Source organism: Chiloscyllium plagiosum, unplaced genomic scaffold (assembly GCF_037043375.1).
Source record: "Chiloscyllium plagiosum isolate Xiang-an unplaced genomic scaffold, Cpla_swu_hap1 HiC_scaffold_7, whole genome shotgun sequence".
Lineage (NCBI taxonomy): Eukaryota > Metazoa > Chordata > Chondrichthyes > Orectolobiformes > Hemiscylliidae > Chiloscyllium > Chiloscyllium plagiosum.
Window position 1 is genome coordinate 59,452,194 of NW_028270145.1, and position 25,737 is coordinate 59,477,930.

General features: G+C 38.4%; 2 protein-coding genes across 17 annotated transcripts in view; one reads left to right on the forward strand and one right to left on the reverse strand.

The window, feature by feature from the left end:
- The window catches only part of LOC122551601 (formin-like protein 2), a 269,634-nt gene extending 263,706 nt beyond the window's left edge, over positions 1 to 5,928 (forward strand). For 2 of the 11 annotated variants that reach the window (XR_006312144.2, XR_006312146.2), the window contains 3 exons: positions 1,007 to 1,131; positions 2,146 to 2,192; positions 4,253 to 4,343. Coding sequence is in view for 8 of the 11 variants with exons in the window: in XM_043693748.2 (XP_043549683.2) it covers positions 4,253 to 4,362 (110 nt within the window). In the remaining 3 variants the exon portion in view is untranslated. Of the gene's footprint in view, positions 1 to 1,006; positions 1,132 to 2,145; positions 2,240 to 4,252 lie in introns of those variants that run through there. The other 9 variants (XM_043693749.2, XM_043693755.2, XM_043693748.2 and 6 more) reach the window with 7 other exon arrangements.
- A 1,260-nt stretch (positions 5,929 to 7,188) lies between these two features.
- prpf40a (PRP40 pre-mRNA processing factor 40 homolog A) overlaps positions 7,189 to 25,737 on the reverse strand; it is a 70,115-nt gene continuing 51,566 nt past the window's right edge. For all 6 annotated transcript variants that reach the window (XM_043693759.2, XM_043693762.2, XM_043693761.2 and 3 more), the window contains 7 exons: positions 25,587 to 25,724; positions 25,344 to 25,439; positions 21,213 to 21,299; positions 17,256 to 17,352; positions 17,107 to 17,168; positions 14,320 to 14,481; positions 7,189 to 8,475 (listed from right to left, as the gene is read on the reverse strand). In XM_043693759.2, coding sequence (XP_043549694.1) covers positions 8,383 to 8,475; positions 14,320 to 14,481; positions 17,107 to 17,168; positions 17,256 to 17,352; positions 21,213 to 21,299; positions 25,344 to 25,439; positions 25,587 to 25,724 — 735 coding nt within the window. In that variant the 3' untranslated portion in view covers positions 7,189 to 8,382. The remainder of the gene's footprint in view (positions 8,476 to 14,319; positions 14,482 to 17,106; positions 17,169 to 17,255; positions 17,353 to 21,212; positions 21,300 to 25,343; positions 25,440 to 25,586; positions 25,725 to 25,737) is intronic.

The window sequence follows — 25,737 nt, forward strand, 5'->3', positions numbered from 1 at the left end:
GATGCTGGAGATCAGTGTCGAGAGTGTGGAGCTGGAAAAGCACAGCAGGTCAGGCAGCATCCAAGGAGCAGGAGAATCGACATTTCAGGCAGGAGACCTTCATCAGTAATGAGTGGTTGATGAAGGGCTCCTGATCTTCAGACTCAGAGGAGGAAAGATTTAACTTGAAAAACGCTGAGGTTATTGTGTTCAAGCATGTGTTTAATCTCCTAATGGAAGTAAATAACTAAAGTGTAAGGGCCCTTGCCTTTGTATCTCAGTGTGCATCTGTCCTAATTGTTGATTGCATTCAGAATTGGTCTAGAATATACACACATGGAGTGCAATCAATTCTTTTGACAAAATGTGTAAAATTTCAGACATCCTTATAAATTGGAGTAATTCTGTAACTGTCAGTAAGAGAATAGCTTCACATCACACTCCACTTTTTAATTTAAAAGTTTCACAAACAAGGAAGGGGTGTACACTGAAGTGAACATAGCGCTTTAGAATTTAATTGCAGATTGCAGTTAAGTGCACTAGGTTATTTTAACTTTTTCCCAATAGTGTAAAATGGATGACATTGGATAGCTCACTACCAAGTGTCATGACGGAGTTTGATATTGCTTGTTTTACACCATTATTATCAAAAGTTAATAATATCCCATATACTTTTAACATTTGCTGTATTCCTTCTTGCAATTAATATCTTAACCTAACACCATGTAATTTTGTTGTCTTAAGTTTTTTAACTGCTTATTTTAATAAATGCATGATGTAATACTGTAATGTTTGCTTTATGTTAACTCTTCAAAATGGATGCTAATTCATAACTTGTCAATATGATATTTACAAATTTCATGAATTGATTTTTCTCAATGCTTTTTAACAAAATCTATTTTTGTTTTTAAATGTCTGAAGTAGCTGTATCTCAAGTTAGTTGTCAACTAACCATTTACTAGTACGTTAGCTTGTTTACTTCTTACTGTTTCCTCTTTGTCTTGTTTGGCTGTTATCTTCCATGCAGTGCTGAAGACCGTGCCCTTTACAGCCCGAACAGCCAAACGTGGCTCTCGGTTCTTCTGTGAATCAGCTTCCTCTGAAGATTCCCATTACTAAAATATTACATTTTAACAACTGAAGGTCTTAAAGGTTGCTTTTTTAAAAAAATAAAATACTTACTCCATTTCTTTTCTGGCCACATGAAGTACCTCAAAGCATTAGGATATGTTACATTTTGGGCTTGTTTTGGCTCATTTCCATTAAGGCTGCATGTTTTAAAGTCACTGACTTTGTTGTGCATTCTGGCTGTTTTCAATGCATTGGTATGGTATTATTGTATTGGCTGTTGTTCTTTTACATTACTTCATTGCTACACCATGCTCGAGCTTTTTGTTTTTACTGTAACCCAGCTGATAATGTTAATGAAATGTTTGGTGCTATGAATGGAGATGGTATTATTGCTCTGCATGAAAGTATTATTTGTGGATTTAATCAGTGCATGAATCGGAAAGTATTTTAAAATAATCTTGCTTGCTTGCGGACTATTCTGACTCGAGTCATTTTAACTACATACATGACTTAAGCTATGGTAATTTCTCAGCATATGCTGTTGTTTTTCTGGCTTATATGTTAACGTGCATTTGCACAATGAATGAATTCAATCAAAATGCTTGCATTGAATGACTTCTAGTCAAAATCAAAACTAAACATGATCATTAAAGCATTTCATCTAATACAGCATGTCCATCTCAAATTTACATTCTATTCTAACTGATTTCTCATTAAAAAAACATTTTGGTGATCTTACCAATTTTCAATGATCATTGAATGAAACTCTGTAATGTTACTTTTTACCAATTTGGAAATTATGATGATCTCTGTGTAACTCTGTTGCATAGTGTTATGTCATGTCTTGTCTTGTTGAAGTCAGTCTTCAAAGCAGCTTGTGAATTTGTTTCAACTGAACTGAATTGTGAACGTGGACTCTGCCTTCTCTGCTTCTGCTGTTTCTGCAACAACTGTAAAATCTATTCTAACCTCTCCTTCAGCAGCTATTCTACTGCAATGGCTAACCTGCATTGGAAATCTGGAACATTAGAATTAGAGTTATTTATTCCCTCTCTCTCTAAAAATTTAACCATCCTTTGTGTTTTTTCTGTTTAGCTCTAAAGAAGAATAATATCACTAAATTTCCAAATTGTCCCTCGAGGGTAAGGAATGTTTCTTACACAGCGGTGGTGGAGGACGCACAGAGCTGGCAAGCATCGCTTTTTCTTGCTACAGCTATACTTTGGCAGACACCTGTAAAATATCCTTATGATAATGCAGAAAGTTAGACTTTTAGCAGTTTGTAATTATTGGAGAAAATTAATATTTATATGGATTAGGTTTTCTTTCACATGGAGTCGTGAGTAGTATTAATGGACTGCGGCTGTTTAGATGTTAGTTTCTGTGAAAGTTCACCTGTCTTTGCCAGAAGTTCGAGAAAACACCTGATCAAGAAACTGATTTTGCTACTATTTCTAGGTATCATTACCCCTTTGGGTGAGGTTGGTGAGTTGCATCCAGAGCCCCAAATTTTCAGAAGTGTCCTGAAAATTAGCTGAACTGTGAATTGTGCAGTAACACAAGTGCAGGCCATTTTTAAACACAGCATGGTAACCATTAATATGCTGCTATTTGACTGAAAGGACAGATACACTTGTGATGGAAGGAGAAAGGCAGAGGCTTAGCATTCAGGATTAGATTATCCTTCAGTTCTTTGAGATCCACCTTAAGGGGCAGGAAAAGATCTTCTTTCAGGAGGATGGCAGCACAAGGCACCTTCCAAACAAACATGGCATGGACCAAACTTGCTGCAAATGTAATGAGGAACTGGGTTCAGTGCTGCAAAAGGTTTATTGCCTTTGTTTGTCCTGGCAACGAAGTGCAAGGCCAGATCCTTATAACAGCCCTCTGGGTATTCCATCTCCAGTAGATATACCTGAAGGTGCATGTTGCACCTAAACATGGGATAAATGTGTGGCCAAGGCACTAATTCCTCAGCAAGACTTAGAACCATGGTGTTGCCAAGCATATGCCAGCATCCAATATGTGCAACTGTTTAGATAAATTAATTGCTGGCATTTCTCTATTGTCCGTGCTGGAGAAGAAGACACACAATACCTGAGCTGAAAATGTGTTGCTGGAAAAGCGCAGCAGGTCAGGCAGTATCCAAGGAACAGGAGAATCGACGTTTCGGGCATAAGCCCTTCTTCAGGAATCAAAACGTCTTCTCACACTTCTTCTCAATGCATCTGAAGAAGGGCTTATGCCTGAAATGTCGATTCTCCTGTTCCTTGGATGCTGCCTGACCTGCTGCGCTTTTCCAGCAACACATTTTCAGCTCTGATCTCCAGCATCTGCAGTCCTCACTTTCTCCCCACACAATACCTGAGAAAAGACACAGGCAGGAGGATTGCAGATCATGTTTGCCATGGAGAAGGAAGCAAAACACAGCAGGATTGCAATTTGGAAAGGCATCATTGGTAGTGGTGGTGAAGATTATGAAAATATATCACAATCAGTAAATTACGGGGATGGAAAGCACTCTTCTGCCACCATGCTAACAACTCAGTAGCTATGTAAAGCCTCAAAAAGAGCTTTTGCTCTTCGAGGCTTGTTTGCATGACCTCTTCTAGTGTTTCAGTTAGGCTTTGTCCTTTGTGGAGATGACGATAGTTCAGGGACAGCACTGCAGTTAACCCTTGCAGCAGAGACATCAAGTAAGCACCCTAATGTCTTAAAAGCACATCCTCTACTACTGGCAGTCGAGTGATCAGCAGATAGAGTGAGCACGATGAGGTGGTCGAAGCAGAACACGAATGGCTGAATGAGTGCAATATATTGAAAAACCAGGTGGAAATGGTTATTTTTAATTAACTACTGAAAAGTCACCATTTTTTAATTTCTCTATTTACTGAACCATAAGACAACTTTGCTGAATTCTTGTACACTTTATGGTCTGTTTTTCCAGGATTGGTTATTACTTTAAATAATCTACGTGAATAAATGATGGCACTGAGATGAAAATAAAACACCTGAGATAAATAGCATTTAAGGCAAATATAGGATAATAGGAGTTGCTCATTTCTGAATACTGTCTCTTTTGAAATACCTTCTGGGATTGCTCACTGCACACAAGCTGCTTTGCGAGATCGTCTTCTCACTAAGGTAGATCTTTTCTTCATTGCTTTTACATAATCTTAACATTAACTTCATTTTTACACAGATCTTAGGAACCAACCGTACAGGCGTGCAGATGCATTGAGAAGAAGTGTGAGAAGACGTTTTGATGAACAAAACTTGCGTTCAGTGAATAGCACTGAATTGGCATTGTGATGGAGAAGGAAAGTGTTGAGAGTATGGGTGCGTTTGAATGATGTCTGCATGACGAATGCTTTGTTTGTTACCACGTAACTACCAGACTGGCATGCTGTTGGAAACAGGGATGATGACAAGAGGAGGAATCACAGGCAATCTGTGTGGGCTAGCAGATGTATTCAGCCCAAGATAAGTGCCTAAATGTAAAATTTCCTCTCAAGCTACACAGCACAATGTTGCTGCAGTGTAATTGTTGACATGACATAACTGTTAAGTTTTATTATATACAATAAATTTTAACAAAGTTGTAAGCTAAAATTAAGTAAGTGTGATCTCTAAACTGTTTTACATTTGACATGAAACTGTTGAAGCCAAGAAAAATGAGTGGAGATGCTTGTTGTTTGGTGGAGATAAGGAATGATGCATGTGGAATAGCTTGCCATAAACTGTTGAGGCAGTTTGTTTTTTTGTATTCATTTGATGACTGGACACTGTACTTGCATTGCACAGTTTTATATTGGGCATGATCTAATCAAGAGTGGAATTTAGTCATTTAAATAGAAAAGCAACATTTGAACATTGGTGAATACTCCATAAATGATCAACAGATACAGTACTATCTTGTATCAAAAGAAATTGAAAGCATTGTGAGGATAAACCTTGTAAAAAAGACTAAGGTATTAACCCCTAACTAAACAGTATTAAGCGTCTAAATAGAAATGTTACTGGACACAGAAGGTGTAAAATTGTACATTAACAAGTAGAAATTCATGTACTTTTCTGAATATGTACCCATTTGGCTTATTTTAATGTCCTTGGTTGCATTGCCTCACCATGTTGATTGTAAAGTTTATTGTATAGTATTTAACCACTGAACTCCGTTTGCATTTGGCTCCTGTGACCCACTTGTGACTGGCATTTTTCTTTTGAACAATGTGTAGTTATATTTAGATAAAGCTGTTCTAAATGTACAGATATTTTGCTAGGAAATCAGTGCATTTTTATGGTTTTTTACAGTTTGATTCACTCAATAGCCTCTGGGTAATATTGTACATATTGTTTAAAAATATTGCAGCAGCCTGTGCTATACAATTTGAATGTTATTTTAACTTATAGTTCTGTTTTTATATTTAACTGACAGTGACCAAGGCTTGGTTCCTCTTTATCAGATTAACTTTGGCATACAATTTCACTGCAAACATAGTTTTAAAAGTCATATGCTTTATATCATTTCTACATGGTGTGTGAATGGTGCATAGAACATGCCAAGATTGTGTATTTTGTTCACTGGCAAGTAAACAAAAATGTTGATAAGAAAAGTGCAGCGTTCAGTTTTTGGCAACATCTTGAGTCAACTGACCATTAACTTTAAGTTAATACACACAGCAAAATTTTAAATTGCAGATTGTGGTAAAAGAATTCTATGCTGCCCTGGATCAGTGACTGAAATGTTGGCATGTTCTGCTCATGTACTATAGTTTCCTGCTTGTTGGCCAAATAGAACTGTTTTATATATAAAAAAAACTATTAAACTAGAACCCAGATTTGTTAATGGCATTTGGTCAAATAAATACCTTTACGCTACTACATAAATCTGTGCTTCAAATGTCCCTGAATATATTTGCAATCATTTGCCACAGAAATTTACACAGCTACATTTTACACGAAGGATGGGGCAGAACTTCTGCCTGATCCCTCTCGCACAGGGAGAAAGGTTGAAGTAAAGGTAGAGTGTTGATTTGTCATGAGGGGTGATTGGAAATTCAAAGGGCTAGAAACCTTAAATTAAGCAGTTTCAACCTCTGCATTGAGGAATTTGCATTGTGGGTATTGGTTGGATCTTACTGAGCTGGTCCCAGAAAACTGGATTCAGTAGTATAGCCCCTCACGTCTATATTAGTAAACCTACTGTCAATTAGCTACCCGTGTCATTTACCTCAACATTTTTCTTAAAAGTTAATGCAAGTGTTCATAATATTAGCTTCCAATTTTATTTTCATTCATTCTTGGTAGAGAGGATGGTAAAGGAACCACAGTCAGAAACACACAAGACAGTACAGGAGCCTAATAAATCCACCTAAATATATACACCTATTTCACAAACAAACATCCGTCACAAGATTAAAGGTGGACCATTTGGGACTGAGATGAGGAGACATTTCGTTATCCGAAGAGTGGTGTGCCTGTGGAATTCATTACCACAGGAATTAGTTGATGCCAAAACACATTGTATTCAAGAGGTGACTAGATATTGCACTTTGGGTGAATGGGATCAAAGGTTACACAGTTAAATCCATAGCCTCATCCTGCTTTCTCTCTCAGCCATGATAGTGCTGAATGGCTGCCGCCTGCTCCTATCTTCTATGTTTCTATCTTTTTAAGTGAGCTGCAAGACTAGTCATTCAAGTACAGTGATGAAGTATCCATAATCAAAGTATTTCATCTGGGACTGGAAGTAGTAAATACCCAATTATATTGCTAAAGTTTGAACTAATTATCCAGAATGTTTTGAATAGTAAACGAATTAAGGTTAAAGATGAGAAGATGGATAAGTAGAGCTGAAGCCATGAAAAGATCAGCCATGATCTTTTTGAATGGCAGAGTAGGTTCCAAGGGCCAGATGGCTTACTCCTGCTCCTAGTTCTTATGTTCCTGTTCAGACAGGGTAAGCACAGGGTACTTATCAGTTATGAAAATTGTGGTTGTGAAAATACATCTGCACCTTATCAACTATTCACTGTCTGATTCCTGATGTCATAGACCAATTCTGTAAACTTGGCATCTTTATACTATGTTTTATATGGTTCAGGATTAGTTGATCAATAATTCAGATGTTGAGACTGATTTCAGCAGAAAACAAATTTTAATGTTTCTGTGTTAAAACATACAAAAATATTCTGCTCCCTTATGAGCAACACTGAAGTATTTCAGACACAAGTATATACAGAGATGGAAAATAAACCCTCTGCTGCATTTCATGCCTTGGAAAATTAAATTTTAGAACAACTTCAATAAAATTTGCAGTACTGTTTGGGAAAATGAACTCTGCTGTAAGTACAAACATTTCTTTGCTGCATCATGCTCCAATTTTTGTATGAACATTTTCCAATGGATAAAGACAAAAATCTCCTTGAAATTACAAAATTAACTACAATAGAACAGGAATCCAAGCTATCAAGATTCAGAATAAATTTAGTTTTGAATTACTAATAGCAAAAAATCCTGCTACATTTTCATGGCACACTTATCTAATATTCTTTCCATTTTAATACACCTAACAGGTCATTTGAAATTGTGTGAGATGGCTAAGAATCTAGATAATTCAAAGGTCCCAGTTCTCACAACACCGCTAGCTTTGTTCAGTTGGATATGGAAAAACTACTTGTGTCAGAAATAGCAGGTAGCTCACTCTCTATGAATGTTATCTTCAAAGGCATGAACAGTTCATTTATGTTATGATTACCCAGGGATTTTCTCCAAATTTCACAATGTGTGATGGCATAAATAAAGTTTAACCAAACGATAAAATCCACTGTTTGTGGCTACTCCCACAATCAGAAGTAAAACAAGCTAAACGATTTCTGGGCAAAACTGTGGAACTCCCTTGTCTTCAACTTTCCAAAAACACTTATGAACTGCTTACAGTTTCTGACATCAGAAGCTTGCTGTTGGATATAGAAACAGATCAGAAGTGATTTTTCAACTTGTACACATTAATAAGGGTACAGGTGCTTTTTGAAGAAATCATGGGTATGTTTTAAGACCCATAATGAATATCAAGTATTGTAGCATGATGTGCACCCAAACTTAAGCTGGTTCATCTTGGAATCAGAACGATTTATCTACATAATAAAGAAACTCCATTGTTCACATATTGAAAGATTGAGGGATCTGCAATATTTTCATATCATCATATCCCCTGTAAATTACAACAGGTTGTCAAAACATTGGAGATCATCTTCAATTCTTTTCAGTATGTGTTAAAAGACTGCCCTCACCCAACTTTTGACTTGGTTGATTTATACATACACGTGTTAATTATTGGTCATCATCAAGTTGCTGCAAGAGAGTTCGCCTTCGTTTTTCCAGTTCCCCCTCACTTAGCTCACTATCAGAGGTTTCCCAATTTGCCTGTGGAGAGAAAGTATCATAACAGTCAGTTTGTAACAGTCAACCATCAATGTTCTGTATTTCAGTACTTGCATACTTTTCAAATTAGATTTGATGCTCATGCATTACAGGTTGTTACTCATTTAAGTCATCAAGTCTAAGTTCAGAGTTTATGCATGTTAACTTGACCTAAATGTTATTTTAAATTATTTAAAAAAAAACACTGCATGCTTAAACTTTGTCAGTAAATGGTATTAGAAAATTTGGGTAGTTATGCCTCCTGTTAATAACAGGTATCCATTTTGATTTTTTTCTTAAAATCATCCTGCAGTTCTCTTCTGAAATGATAGAGCAATGTGTTTGAAGACAAGACAGATTAAGGACTGTGACAAATTCAGAAGAAAGATTTTTTTTTCTTCATCCCTTGTGTCTCCGTCAGGTAACAATCACTGTCAGGGAGACATTGTTTGGAAATGGAAACAAACCAACATGGTACCTATATGAAGAAAAGCAGGCTAGATAATGACAAACATTTGCTGGTTATGTACTTGAGATTGATTCTATTGTTCAATCATTCAAACCAACTTTGCACATAATCATTCCCTAAACAACCTTAAGACAACTATGTGCAAGTGATACGCTAAGTAAAGAAAATTAGGAGATCACAGCAAGGCAGACAGCATTCAGAGAGAGACAGCAATTTAACATTAAGTCTAGATGACACTTCATTAGGGGTCAAAACGTTAACTTATGGTGTCTGACTCACTAATCTCCAGCATTTGTTGTTTTAAATACAGATTCCAGCATCTGTAGTAATTTATTCCTATTTGCTAAGTAAACATTGAAAATCTGAACGCAATGCACCTAGACTTCCAAATTAACATACCAAAATTCCTCATGAAAAGGACAATAGAGAACGTGAACTTAAAGCAATGCATTACTTAGATAAGACTTGAAGATGAATAAGAAAATCCCCCAAAAGCAATTGTTTTGTGAAGTGAAATTTGCAGGAAAGTTATCTTGGGGTATATGGGAGAGGTAGTGATGAACCATGATCCAACAGAACAAGGTTGAGCGACTAAATAACCTATCCCTGTTCTTGCATTCCTAACTAAAGCAGAGGACATTCAACATGGAAATAGGTTTTTTGAGATCAAACTTTAAATTACCATATATACTTGAGAATATGTCGATCACATGTAAAAGTCAACCCCCTATTTTTGGCCATATATAAGACAATAAGATTCAGCAGCAGAAATTAGGCCATACAGCCCATCGAGTCTGCTCAGTCATTCTGCTAGAATTCTTTGAGTTAGACCAAGGTGAGCAAACGGATGTTATGTACCTGGACTTTGAGAAGGTCTTTCCGCACAGGAGGCTGCTGAGCATGGTAAGGGCCCATGGTGTTTGAGGCAAAGTGATAGAGGTCTGGCAGAAAGCAGAGAGTGGGGATAAAAGGGCCCTTCATGGGATGGCAGCTGGTGACAAGTAGTGTTCTGCAAGGGCTCCGTGATGGGACCACAACTTTTCACTTTATACATTAATAATTTAGATGAAGGAACTGAGGGCATTCTGGCTAAGTTTGCAGACAATACAAAGATAGTTAGAGGGACAGGTAGTATCGAGGACGTGGGAAGGCTGCAGAAGGATTTGGACAGGTTAGGAGAGTGAGCAAAGAAATGGCAGATGCAGTACAACGTGGAAATGTGAGAGGTCATGCATTTTGGTAGGAAAAATAGAGGCATGAACTGTGTTCTGAATGGAGAGAAAATTCAGAAGTCTGAAGTGCAAAGAGACTTGGGAGTTCTAGTCCAGGATTCTCTCAAGGTAAACGTGCAAGTTGAGTCAGTAGTTAGGAAGGCAAATACAATGCTGGCATTTATTTTGAGAGGACTCTAAAATAAAAGTAAGGATGTACTTCTGAGGCTCTATAAAGGCTCTGGTCAGACTATATTTGGAGTATTGTATGCAGTTTTGGGCCCCATATCTCAGGAAGGATGTACTGGCCCTGGAGCGGGTTCAGAGTAGATTCATGAGAATGGTCCCACAAATGAAAAGCTTAACATTTGAGGATTCAGGGACAATACTTGATGGCGTTGAGAAGGACAAGGGGGATCTAACTGAAACTTATTAAATACTGAATGGCCTGGACAGAGTGGATATTGGGAAGATATTTCCATTGGTAGGAAAGATTAGGACCTAAGGGCACAGCATTAGAGTAAAGGGAACACCTTTAAAAATTACACAAACTCCAGGTTATAGTCCAGCAGGTTTAAGCACTGCTCCTTCATCAGGTGGTTGTAGAGTATAAGATTATAAGACACAAGTTTACAGGAGATATGGGGAAACCTCTTCCGCCAGAGTGGTGAATCTATGGAATTCAATGCCACAGAAGGCTGTGGAGGTTAAATCATTGAGTACACTTAAGATGGAGATAGGTAGGTTCTTGATTGTCAAGAGGATCAAGGGTTACAGGGAGAATGAAGTTGAGAAATTTATCAGCCATGATAAATTTGACAGGCATGACTCTCCTCGATGAAACCATGCTGACTTTGCCCTATTTTACCGTACACCTCCAAGTGTTCAGAAATCCCATCCTTCACAATGGACTCCAAAATCTCACTCATGAGAGGTTAAGCTAAACTGTCTAATTTTCTGTCTTTTGCTCTACTCCCTTTTTAAACAGGAGTGTTACAATAGTGATTTTCCAGTCCTCTGGGATCCTCCCTGAATCTAGCGATTTCTAAAAGATCACCACTAATGCCTCCACTACCTCTTCAGTTATCTCCTTTAGAACTCTGGGGTGTAGTCCATCTAGTCCAGGTGATTTATCAGACTTCAGGCCATTCAGTTTTTCTAGATCCTTCTCCGTGGTGATGTCTATCTCTTGCCCACTCACCCTCTTGAAGTTTTGGGATATTACTCATGCCTTCCACTATTAAGACTTACGCAAAGTAATTATTCAGTTCTTGCACCATTTACTTGTTCCCCACTATCTCTCCACAGTCATTTGCCAGCGGTCCAATGTCCACTTTTGCCTCTCTTTTGCCCTTGATATATCTAAAGAAAGTTCAAAGTTTGTGAGAAGATTTGTAGCTCGGGTGCTCGTTGCTGTGGTTCTGTTCGCCGAGCTGGAAGTTTTTGTTGCAAACGTTTCGTCCCCTGTCTAGGTGACATCCTCAGTGCTTGGGAGCCTCCTGTGAAGCGCTTCTGTGGCGTTTCCTCCAGCATTTATAGTGGCCTGTCCCTGCCGCTTCCGGTTGTCAGTTTCAGCTGTCCGCTGTAGTGGCCGGTATATTGGGTCCACGACACGACACGACCTGCTATCCTTAGTAGCCACACACGCAGACGACAAGCAACATGAATTTGACTGGGACAACACTACTATTATAGGGCAAGCGAAACAAAGAACAGCCAGGGAATTCCTAGAAGCATGGCACTCATCCACAAACTCCATCAACAAACACATAGACCTGGACCCAATATACCGGCCACTACAGCGGACAGCTGAAACTGACAACCGGAAGCGGCAGGGACAGGACACTGTAAATGCCGGAGGAAACACCACAGAAGCGCTTCACAGGAGGCTCCCAAGCACTGAGCATGTCACCTAGACAGAGGACGAAACGTTTGCAACAAAAACTTCCAGCTCGGCGAACAGAACCACAGCATCTAAAGAAAGTCTTAGTCTTCCTTTATAGGCAGTTTAATCTCCTCCTTATTCATTTTTTGTTGCCCTCCAGTGGTCTTTATAAGCCTCCCAATCCTCTGATTTCCCACTGCCTTCACCACATTATATGCTTTCGCTTTTGTTTTTTATGCTATATCCAACTTCCCTAAGTCAGCCATAGTCTCCTCATCATTCCTGTACCATGCTTTTTTTTCCTTGGGGTGAATTTTTGCTGTGTCTCCTGAATTACTACCATTGCTGTTCCACTGTCTTTCCTGCTAGGCTCCTCTCAGTCAATTCTGCCCAGCTCCTCCCTCATGCCACTGTAGTTGTCTTTATTCAGCTGTAATATCATTACCTCTGATTCTATCTTATCTCTATCAAATTCCACAGTAAATTCAATTATGATCACTGCCTGAGTAGGGCTCCTTCACCTTAAGCTCCCCGATCATGTCTGCCTCATTGTACAACACTACATCCAGTATTGCTGTTCCCTAGTAGGCTCCACCACAAGCTGCTCCAAAATGCTATCTTGTAGACATTCCACAAATTTATTTTCTTGCAATCCACTACCTACCTGAGATTTTCCCAGTTCATCTGCATAGTGAAATCCCCCATGGTCACGGTAACTTTGCTTTTCTTACATACTGTATCTATCTTGCACCCCAGTTCCTGTCTACTGTTTGGAGGTCTGTATGTAACTCCAACTATGGTTTTTTGACCTTTGCGGTTCCTCAACTCTACCCACACAGATTCTACACCATCTGACCTTACTTCGTTTCTTACTACCAAAGTAATTAATTTCTTATTAATAAGGCAACCCCATCCTCTCTGTCCACTTGCCTATCTTTTTGATAAGATGCATATCCTTGGATATTCAGCTCCCAATCCGGATTCTTTTGCAGCCACGTCTCCGTGATGCCCATCACGTCATACTTGCCAACTTCAATCTGCGCCACAAATTCATTTACCTTATTCCTTATACTGCAAGCATTCACATATAAAACCTTCAGTCCCGTATTTACTGTCCCTCTTCTCATTGCCATTTGTCTAGTGTGGTTGAAGTTTGATTGCTAACCCTTTGCAAACACTGACTTTTTTTTATGCTGGAGACTTTAATAACCACCTGAGTTCTCCTTCCTTATCATTTCTTTTATATTTTCCACACAGTTGAATCCACCCCTACAGGTGTTAACCTGCTACTTTATTTCTAAGTGGGTTAAGTTTTACCCTTACCTTCCCCTCCACTTTCTAATTTAAAGTTCTGTTGACCAGCCTATTTACCCTTTTCACTAGAACACTGGTCCCAGCTCGGTTCAGGTGGAGACCGTCCCAGTGGTACAGATCCCTCCTGTGATTTGGTGTACAATTCACAGCAACTTTAGGCTACGGATTTCTTAAGTTCATTATTGAACGAGCATTATAATTAGTACAATTACTGTGATGCAACACTTATCATAAATTCATTTCCTAAATAAGATAAGCCTATATGCATTTACTTCACTATAATTACCATGCAGCTGTTATTTCTCATGGTTACAATGATCAGTGAGACTGTATGAGTGTCAAATGTCTGATAAAAAATACTTATCAGAAATAAAAGCTTAAAATGTTAGTTTGAAAAACATAAACAACAGTAGGCGAGAGAAAATGGAGGGAAATGGAAGAATTTGGTGCCAAAGTTTAAGACGCATCAAGTCAGAGTCAGGTGACAACTTCCCTTTGTGTGCAGCTCAGCTGAGCTCAGTTCCCCTGCAGCACTTGTGGAATTATTGTAATTCATTATGCTTTCTTAATTTGTTTAGAAATCAACTGGGCTTCTGCTAACGATACAGTATTGTGGATTATAGCATGAATTTCAGCCCCTCAAATGTCGTATCAATGTAATAGTCGACCCCACAAATTTAACCTTAAAATTGACTTTTACATGAGTTTCCATTGTAGGTAACAGCAATGAACAAGATTGAATCAAGGTGAAGCCATGCAGCAAAAATGAAAAATGACAAGTGATGAAAAAATAAAATCATATAACAAGCAAGCTTGCAGCAGTTTTAATCCTGGGAAAAATTAATGGACCAAAGATCTTTTAAATGAAGTATTTTGGTCAAAATAATAAAGTCCCACAAGCTTTGTACAAAAATTAAACTGATTTTTTTGCTATGAACAATTATCCAAGTGATCAGAAAATCACATACTGTATCTTTGTTGGTGGCTTTTCTGGGTGATTTGTGCTTTGACTGCGATCTGTGTCTATTTCTTTCTTTCTCGTCATCTCTACTTCTTTCTTTTTCTCGTCTATCTCGGTCCCTTTCTCTTTCCCGCTCACGTTCTCGCTCTCCTTCAGATTCAGGAGTAACCTATATGGCAAGAAGAATAATGATTTCAAGAACACAATTGTTTTGGATATATTCACCATTGTTTAAGAGTTATGGAAAAGAAACTGGAATATGGAAAATAGTGATATCTATACTTGACCAATAATGTGTCAATGACTACGAGCAGATATTCAGTTTGTACGTTGTCAGGATCCCAGCTCATGACACTACTGGATATGTTGGATGTTAGAATGAAACAAAGCTTGATAGGTCATATTGTTTATTTTCTTGTTTTATCAATTAATGTGGTGTTCACTCAGTAGGGTGGACAGTTGGTTTGCGATGCAGATTGATGCCAACAGCGTGGGTTCAATTCCCACATTAACTGAGGTTCCCATAAAAGGACTTTCCCTTTTTCAACCATTTCCCCCTGTCTGAGGCCTGGAGAACCTCACGTTAAACCACCACCAATCATCTCTAATGAGAACAGTCTTATGGTTGAGTAGGATGACGGCAACTTTACCTTTGACACATTGACACAAGGCTGCAGATTTTCTTTAACAGAAGTTTATTATACAAAAACTATGAAAAGCTAGATACAAGACAGAATGATCTTAAATCAAACAGTAAAAGAAAAGCACCAACTTGTTTCCTGACATTATCTGTTACAGGGACTTGTATAGCCAATCTCGACGCTTAACATTTCTACTTAGTTAACTCCTTACAATTGTTTTGCTGTGGACCATGGAGACAATGAGTTATTTGCAAGTCTATCAAAATGTACTTTTCACAAATCTTAATGCGTAAATTTTCTCAGTTCGAAAAATCTGAGAATTTCAAACTAAACTCTTTTGGGTTTGGCAACTTTACAAATTAAACCCTTATACTGAGGTAACTAGTTCCCTGAACTACTTTTAGGAGACAAACCTAACTTGTTTGTTAATTCCACCCCAGTGTTTTCTGAACTGAATTTTAAAAACTTGCTCAACCTTCCTTACAGAAAACAAAGCTAATAGCATTACATGTTTCTCCTACTTGCCATAAAGCTACCGTCATAAATAAGGTTCTATTAACATAGCAGGAATTTGCAGTCACCTCCTTTCTTAAAAACGTTCAATTCTGGACACTGCTCTGGAAAAGCTCTACTTTTTTTTAAAAATCAAAGTAAACTTTTCAAACCAGTAACCAATACCCATCCTGACTTTTTTGACATACAAATTCCAACATTATATATAAATAATGCAGCTTTCATCACAACCAACTACTAAAAGTTTAAAATTAAGAAAAATCAAATATTTCTAACTTATATGGACTTGGATGACAATTTACTTGCATTAGCGTTGATAATGCCACAAATTTAAATGATGAAGTAGGGATTTCCTCCATTTCTCTCACTGAATCCACCTTCATGTTTGGACAGAAAGGTTCTCAAAACTAAGTTCCAAATAGTATTACCCATAGGTGCACAATAATTATTTTCTGATATCATCTTTTCTAACTTAACATGTTTTTCCTCTATTTCTCCGATTGTACATTCAAACCTTATAAACACACTATTTCAAAGTATTTTAAATTTGCAAAACTTTGGCTGCTTAGAAATAAAGGAAAAGAAATTTCAAGTATTTTGCCAGGTTCGATCATAAAAGAATACATTAAAATAAAAGCAAGACATTCTATTAGAAGAAATTCTCTCAAAATATTAATTCATTTTGGTTAACTGAGAAACAAAAATAAAGAATGAAAACTCTTCTGTAAGACCAAAGCTGATAATGAATAAGAGATTAGGAAAACCAAACAATGATTAGTTTGTGGCTAAATTTTAGAAGATCTAAAGATTATTGAGGAGACATGACAGCAGTAAGGAGTTCCAGTCAGATAGTGTCCCACACCTTCTGATCAGTGCAGTTGCGATCCTACTATCTCTGTCAAATTTAATTGAAAGTACAGTTTTGCCTTTTCTGGAGGAAGGCATTGTTGCATGGATACACAATCAGGAAGCATGAATGGAAAGAGGCAGTAAGGACACACACCGTTCTGAAGTCAGTGGTCCAAGTAATTTTGTTTAAGCTCAGTTTGCTTGCATTTTCTGGCATGGTTTCTTTAAGAATTAAAGTCTTCTGTTTTTCAAGACTATTTATACTTTGTATGCTATTAATTAGTTGTTGTATGAATGGGGGGAGGAAGGAGGAGAAGGGGAAACGCGCAAGTGATACTTGGAGTGGTTGGGAGTTGAGCCGCAGGGAGGGGATTGGGCCTTCCCAATACTAAACACTATGCATGAAATAAGGATGGGGTAAATCTCTGGAAAAGTATAGTACGTCCGGTCCAAAACTCTAACATGAAGGTCAGCACCTGGAGATTGACATTTTCAGAGTGTCCCAGTCAGCACAACTCTGCCCATCACTATCATTATCACAGTAAGACCTTGGACAAATGAGTTCCATAGCAGAGACAGGTGCAGGAAGAAGCAAAACCATGATAACATTTAAAAGAAACGAAACAGGATAATTTGGAATAGCAGCGACCACAGAGAAAAAAGGTTGACTGGTAGAATTAATGTAAGGACCAGGTATCAGCAATGTTTTAAGGATATGGATTTCTAATCATACTCCAATATTAAATATCTACAGATGCCACAAAACAAAGAACACAAAAGTGGAAACTTACAGATTTGCGTCTTCTCTTTTTGCCCTTTTTCTTGTGTTTTTTGGACTTTTTGTAGCTTCGCTCTAAATAGGGAAGAGAAAATATTTCAAACCTGATTTGACAGAAAATGTTTAATTTACAATTTAAACAGTTCACCAGGTTTAGATTACCTGACTCTTCACTAGAGGTTCTGTCTGAAGGGGACTTTGAATGGGAACGTTTCTTTTTCTTCGAATGGTGATAATCATCATCTTCTGATTCTGAGGCCTATAGGGTTAGACAAAGATACTTATCAATGGAATTGCAAGGTCTCTGAAATTCAAGTTTAGGCTTTCTGATATCAATACAGTTATGCTATAATTAAAGTCATAAGAGTTCTACAGCACAAAGACACACACTTTGGCCCAAACTAAGTCCATACTGGTATCCATCTTCATACATTTTAATACATACAACACCTCTTCTACTGTAATATGGATTTCCCTCAATATATCAGCACTAACTTTCCCAAGTCTTCATGTCTTTCTCCAGGGTAAACACAGAGGAGAAAAATTCATGAGAACCTCATCCATCTCCTGCGGTTCTACATTTCAATGTTCACTTTGGTCCTTGAGGGGCATTGTTATCTCTCTAGTTATTATTTTTCCTTTAATATACTTAAAGTATCTTTTTGGATTCACCCTAATCTTCTCAGCCCTCCAGATTTCCTTCATCAGTAAACACCTGTATACCTCCAGGGATTCCCTTGATCCCAGCTGTCTGTACCTGAGCCACGTTTCCTCCTTTTTTCTGGTCAAAGCTTCAATATCTCATCATCCAGGGTTCCCTATTACTGCCAACCTTGCCCTTCACCCTTACAGGAACATTTCAACCTAGAACTCTAGCTATCTCACTTTTAAAGGTCCCCCACTTGCCAGAGTTCCCTTTGCCTGCAAACAAGCTACACCAATCAATCCCTTCAAGATCCTGTCTAATTCCATCAAAATTCACCTTGCCCCAATTTAGAACTTGAACCAGTGGACCAGTTGTGGCTCTCTCCATAACTATATTAATAGAACTACGGCCACTGGTCCCAAAGTGCTACCTCACTGTCACCTTCATCGCCTGTCCTGCCCTATTTCCCAACAGTAGATCGTGTTTTACCCTTTCCAGAGTAGGACCCTCCACATACTGCTTAAGGAAACTTCCCTGAACGCACTTAACAAATTCCACCCCATCTAAGTCCTGAACACTCTGGCAGTCCCAGTCTATATTAGGAAAATTAAAATCCCATACTATGACAACCCTTTTGCTTCTGTAAGTTTCCTCAACATTCCTACAAATTTGTTACTCTAATTCTCGATGACTACTTGGGAGCCTATAGTACAACCCCAATAACAGCACCATCCCCTGCTTATATCTTAGCTCCACCCACAAAGCCTCACTGGATGATCCTTCAGTTACTTTATCTCTAACTACTGCTGTGATACTCGCCTTAATCAAAAATGCAACACCCCTTCCCCTCCTTCCACCACCTCTGACCCACCTATAGCACCTATACCCTAGCATATTAAGGTACCCACCCTGTCCCTCTCTTAGCTATGTTTATGTAATGGCTAGAACATCCCAGTCCCACGTACCTATCCATGCCCTGAGTTCATCGGCCTTATCTGTCAGCCCACTTGCATTGAAATAAATAATAGTTAATCCAACAGGCATTCCTTGCTCACTGTTGTGTTCCAGCCTGACCTTCAAATTACTATTTCTGATTACTGTATCTCCTTCGAGTCTCGCACTTGCCTCCCTGCCAATCTAGTTTACTGCAATAATCCTTGGGAATAACTCAACGCATCTCACCCTCTCAGCAGCTTTTGATAGGTCTGAAAGGGGAACTCAGGAAAGAAGTAAAACAAAACCCAAAGTTCAGCCAACTATGAGAACAGCAGATTCTGTTTTAATGGCTGTTCAAATGATGGTGATGCTCAATGAAGTATTTGTGAAGCTTGACTTGAAGTTAGAATGATAAAGGTATTGAGGCCATAGCTTAATTGTTTATGCCCCTGGAAGTGGTAGATCTACACTGCATGACAAGGCTGCAAGAAGCACAGCTCTGCACCTAACATGCTAACGATCCAAACCTTATAATAATAGCCTGTCACAGTTAGCAGCAGATAATGATATCAAAATTCTAGACGTTACTGATGACATTGTTTTCAGTCCACCCCTAACCAATGGCTTAATGGATGCTTGAATGTGTTAACTTTCTTTAACACCACTGAAATAGGATGTATATTATGTTTCAAAACGTGAGTTAATTTTCCACAGAAAATGATCTGGTTAGGACATTAAGTGTTTTAAATTAAAATGCACTTTCAAGGGGTTAAATTCACAGAGCAACAGAATATCATGCATCTCTCAAAGGGTCTTGAATGTATGAAATTCACTACCCCAGAGTGCAATGGACATCTGGACACTGAATAAATTTGAGGAGGAGAAGGACAGATTTTTAATTAGTAAGGGGTTAAGGGGATATGGGGAGTGGCTGGGAAAATGGAACTGAGGCTTACATGAATTAGCCACGATCATATTAAAAAATTGCAAAGTAGGCTTGAGGACTTAAATTGCTTATTCCTGCTCCTAGTTCTTTAGCATTTTTTACATTCTTAATACTCCATCTGAAACTTAACATTTCAGGGGCAATAGAAAATCAGGCAATATTATCACAGCAGAAAATAATATGAATAGTCAGTACAATCTACAATCTAAGAAACGTAGTAGATCATTGTGGTGGACTTTGCTTTGGGGTGGGCGGATTGGGGTGCAGACTGGTGGTCATGATGGGATACTGGTGAAAGTGGCTTCTCTTTCAGTTTTGGCTAAAAGCTGTAACTACAAATAGGGTTTCAAAACAAAAAATGAGCTAAAACCAATCTAGTTTTTGTGGTCAGGGAAATAAATGCAGTTAAACAACGAAGACCAGCAATAAAGTCTTAAAGGGCAGGATACTGTAGCATAAGAGGATCTGCACTGGATAGCATGCATAGAGATTGTTTTGGTTCAGTAGGAAGACTAAATTGAGACAGTATTGTCTATTCTCTATTATATTATAAACAAGTTGTACCAAATCAATGAGGTAGTTCTGATTATACCCAACACACTCATCTTGTCATGGAATATCTCAACTAAAATTCTCTCCCTAAAACTCAACTACAGGTATTTTATCTTCCAACACTTCCAAAACACCTATCATGCTTGCCATTACTAACTTAAATTCTGGTTCAGATCAGAAGGTTGTTTCATAATTATACTCCAAGATCCAAGAAAATGCAGAGCAATGAGAGTCAACTAAAATACGCATCAATATACCATTGAAAACCAGTGTACCCAGGAAGGTGTCAATGCCAGATCTGAATTACTAGCTCAGTGCTTCCATAAAATGTCAACATTATTTTGGGATTCACATATCTTTTATGGGCACTTTGAATCTTGCAGCTTACTTGGCATGCTTGGTGTCTTGACAAGTACCAGGATATCACTGGGTGGGCAAACAGGATTTCTCCTGACCTTGACAACCATTGAGAGATGCTCCTCCTATTCTTCTAAACGCTACAGACAGAGGGAGGTTTATTGGGATAATAATTAATGCAACTAGTAATGCTTGATGGGTGTGGAATTGAACAATTAACACAAGTTCATGCATACAAAATTGACAAGAGGAAAATATAAAAATAAATAAGCAAGATGATTAAGAATGGCAAGTATTAAATTTACTTACCTGGGTCATTTAAATCAGCAACAGTCACAGTTGATCCCTAGAAAACCTGGATGCCCATTCCACATTCTTCATGATTGATATCTTGTATACCTGAACACCAGGAAATGATGTGCAGGGCATCCCAGCCTCAAATATATTTTAAATGAAGCGCCAACCTGTTTGAAACAGGCATTCCAATGTCACTGCCCCAAATTAGCACCACTTAACGGTGGAAAATCAGGGCTTAAGTGTCTGCGTATATACTTGACCAAAAGCAATGCTCAAATTTGGTGACCATGATACAACAAATCAATAAGTCTGTGTCAACATATATAACAAACTGTCCATTCAAAGCATGTTATTTTATTGAATAAATCAAAATGCAAGCACTTACTGAACGAGAACGAGAATGTTTCCTGTGATGCTTTTTTGACTTCTTGGAATGTTTTTTGCTCTTTGAATGATGATGTTGGCATTCATGCTATTACACAGAGGGAAAAAAAACTTGGATAACAAAGAGCAAACAAACAATACATGTCTGTGCAGAAGGCAGAAACTATTTTGACAACAGACGCTCAAAGTGATAGCCTCTAACAAACTCAGCAAAGAAAAAAATCAAATCCTAGAGCACAAAAAGTGAGCATGCAGGTAGTGAGCAATTAAGAAGGCAAATGGAACTTTGCTTTTATTGCACTATGGGTTGAGTTTAAAAAAACAAGGAACTTTTGTTACAATTATCCAGGGTGTTGGTGAGTCCACACTCAGAGCACTAAATATAGCTTTGGTCTCCTCTTTGAAAAACAGGGTGCACTGACATTGAAGCTATTCAAAAACTGAGCCAGTAGGGTGATTTCAGAGATGAAGGGTTGACTTATCAAGAACAGCTAAACAAGTGTTTATGAATTAGAGTTTAGAAGAATGAGTGGAGACCTTACTGAAACTTACAAGTTTTTTAGGGGGCTTGTCAGGGTAAATGTTGAGGTAATGTTGAACTGGGGATAAAGAATAAGGGGACATTCATTTAAACTGAAACACAAAGACATTTGTGAAGGTTAGATCGCTGTCATAGAGTCATGGAGCTGCACAGCATGGAAACAGACACCGGTCCAACTCGTCCATGCCAACCAGATATCCTAAATTAATCTAGGCCCTTTGGCCAGCAATTGGTCCATATCCCCCTCAACCATTCCTATTCAAATATCCAGGTGCCTTTTAAATGTTGTAACTATACCAGCCTCCACCACTTTCTCTGGCAACTCATTGCATACATGCACCACCCTCTGTGTGAAAAAGTTGCACCTTAAGGTCCCTTTTAAATCTTTCCCCTCTTACCTTAAACCTATGCCCTCTAGTTTTTGGATTTCACTACCCTGTGGAAAAGACCTTGGCTATTCACCCTATATATGCCTTTAATGATTTTAGAATCCTCTATAAGGTCACTCCTCAGTCTCCGACACTCCAGGTGAAAAAAATCCCCAGCCTATTCAGCCTCTCCCTATAGCTCAAACCCTCCAACCCCGGCAACATCCTTGTAAATCGTTTAGAACATAGAAGAATACAGCGCAGTACAGGCCCTTTGGCCCTCGATGTTGCGCCGATCCAAGCCCACCTAACCTACACTAGCCCACTATGCCTATCTAATGCCCGCTTAAATGCCCATAAAGAGGGAGAGTCCACCACTGCTACTGAACCCTTTCAAGTTTCACAACATCCTTCCTTTAGGAGGGAGATTAGAACTGAATGCAATATTCCACAAGTGGCCTAACCAATGTCCTGTACAGCCTCAAAGTTACCTCCCAATTCCTATACTTAATGCACAGATCAATAAAAATAAGCATACTAAATACCTTCTTCCCTCTCCTGTCTATCTGTGACTCTACTTTCAAGGAGCTATGAACCTGTACTCTTCATTCAGCAACACATCCTGAGGACTTTACCAATAAGTGAATAAGTGCTGCCCTGATAGGCCTTACCAAAATGCAGGACCTCACATTTATCTAAATTAAACTCCATCTGTCGCTCTTCAGCTCATTGGTGCATCATATCAAGGTCCCATTGTACTCTGAGGTAACCTTCTTCGCTGTCCACTACACCACCAATTTGATGTCATCTGCAAACTTACTAACCATACCTTCTATGTTCACACACAAGTAATTTATACACATGACAAAAAGCAGTGCACTCAGCACCGATCCTTGTGGCCGGTCCTTGTTGGTCACCGGTTTCCAGTCTAAGAAACAACCCTCCATAACTACCCTTTGTCTTCCACCTTTGAGCCTGTTCTGTATCCAAGTGGCTAGTTCTCCCTGAATTTCATATGATCTAACCTTGCTCACCAGTCTACCATGGCACTGAAGGTATTTACAGAAGGAAGGAATGGATAGATTTTTCAAATTTCTTGACAAAGTCTTTGGCACAAGAGGGAAATTGAGGCCTGGGACAAATCAGGTATGATCTTATGGAATGGCAAGGCAGCTTGACGGATTGAATGGCTTCCTCTTGCTCCAATTTATTAAGTTCTTATGTCAAACTTAAAAGTAAGGTCAAGAGAATGAAGAGAATATTGATAAATTCTACAATAGTTTTAAAAGCAAAGACTGACAAACCATTCAGTAAATTTTTCCAGAGCAAATTCCTCTTCAGTAGGTCAGTTTTTATATAGCAAAAAGGATGACTATCTTTCTACAAACATAAGAATATTATTTTGTGCTTGGTAAAACTCTGATCAGTGGAGAACTTTCCCCACAATCCCCAATTGACTAATTTTTCTAAGGCTCCCCACCTCACACAAATCAAATATTGCCTTGAAGCAAAGGGAATCCACTCTAACCTCATCTCTGGAACTCAGATCTTTTGAAAAGCTGTAATACGATCAAAAACCGAGTTGTCCTGACAGATCCCATAAACAGCAGTGACCAGGGTATTGCTGCGCAAGTGCCACCTGATGGAATGGTGTACGAGACCTTCCATCATTATGCTGATGCTCTGGAGTAAACTGATAGGGTGATAGTGTGCAGTACTGCACCTGACCTGTTTTATGTGGACAGAGTATACCTAAGTAAAGCTTTCACATTGTCAGGTAAATGGTTTGAGGCACTGATAGTTCTGGACCATATGTCTGCAGTTCTACTGCCAGGATGTTATTGCAGCTAATTGCATTTGCTCCTTAATTTCATGGAGTAAATTAAATTGGCCGTGAATGGACATTTATAATAATGGGAACTCAGCATTAGGATGAGATGAATCACCCAATTGGCACTTCTGGTTGAAGACACTTGCAAATGTTTCAGCCTTGTCCTCTGGTTAATTGCTTAATTGTCTACTATTAGTCGTGACTGGATAAGGCAGCACTGCAGAGCTTTGGTCTGATCTTGTGGTTGTGGGATCACTTATCGCTGTTTATTCCTTGATATTACTGCTGCTGTTTACACATGAAGGAAACACAGTAGCCAATTTGTTCATAATGAGAAACGACAAAAGTAACTATCTGAGATTCTGCTTCAAGGAAAAAAGTTTAGCCAGGGCATAGCACAGAAATTTTATGCTGTCTTGAAAATAAAGTATATTGTCAAACAAAAACAAACTGTGAATCTTCTAACATTGCCAAGCCAACAATTCTTCTAACAGGGTGTGGATTCATGAATGCTGCATACTAGGAGAGTGACATCATACTTAAACCTTAGCTAAGTATTGGTAGTTGATTTGAGTACAACAGGGACCAGAACCAAAGTGTATACCCGTGCCCTTTTCGAGTATTCACCTGTGAGAGATCAGGAGTGGGAATCTTAAACCATTTCCCTTCTATCACTGGGTCAAGAAATCTGGTTTCAAATTCTGCATCCTCCAGAGGTGAGATTATAACATGTCTGGATCGTATCATTAAAAAAAAAACCTGAACTATTTTGTCTGTCCTAATAAAACAATGTTTCTGCAATGCTCAGCTACCAGTGGAGACTGATGCTGAGTTACCACAACTCAAATGCCTTTTGTAAAGACTGTTTCACTGCTGCAGCTGGAGTTTCTTGGCAAAGGGAGAAGGGAAAAAAAAATGTCAGGTACGCCAGTTTATTCTAATTTCATAAAGTTGAGCTCAATTAAACCAATGGACGAATTCAAGGAGTTAATGTTTGGCACACCCTTTAAATAACAGAAATAAATGTGTGTATGAAGGGAAAAGAGTAGACAAAATGCTAAACAATGATGCACGGATTAAGAATGGGTGAAAAATTGAACTCCACATTTGAAGTAACTTGCTTATTTTGATTATTATGATTTTCACTTAAAATACTAAGTTAAAAATCAGAAGTTAAGTTGCAAGTGAATTTTGCACTGTATAATGTGTACATCACTGAATACCCGATCAGTAATGTTTTGAGGATAGCCACAAGGCATATTAACAGAAGTAGGCCTATCAAGTCTGCTCCGCCAAATTAAACGATCATTTCTAAAACAATAGCTAGATGTAACTGAAATTAATAACAAATAAAACACAATGCAACTTCTAGTTATTATTTTCCACAAGTACCTCGAGAATTTGTAGAAATTCCTTGAAAAGTCTTTTTCTCTCAGATTCAACAGTAATGTCTTCAAAAGCAGATTCGTTTACAAACCTCTCTCGAACCTGAAAGGAAAATATTAGTTTATGAACCTCAAGAAGCTCTGATGCTTAGTGAAAATAAAAATAAACCCACAATACACAAAAGGTTGCATTACATTGTAAATCTGAAATCAACTGCATGCTTTACAAAAGGAATCAAGACATACATACCTCATCCCAATTTGATTCTGGTTCAAGTGGAGGAGTGGCTTGCTTTAACATGCTTTTGAAAGCAGTTTCTTTTCGCTTTAGTTTCCGAGCTTCTTCCTTTTCTCTTTCACGCTCTCGAGCTTCTGCTTTCTCTAACAGCTAATATAAATTA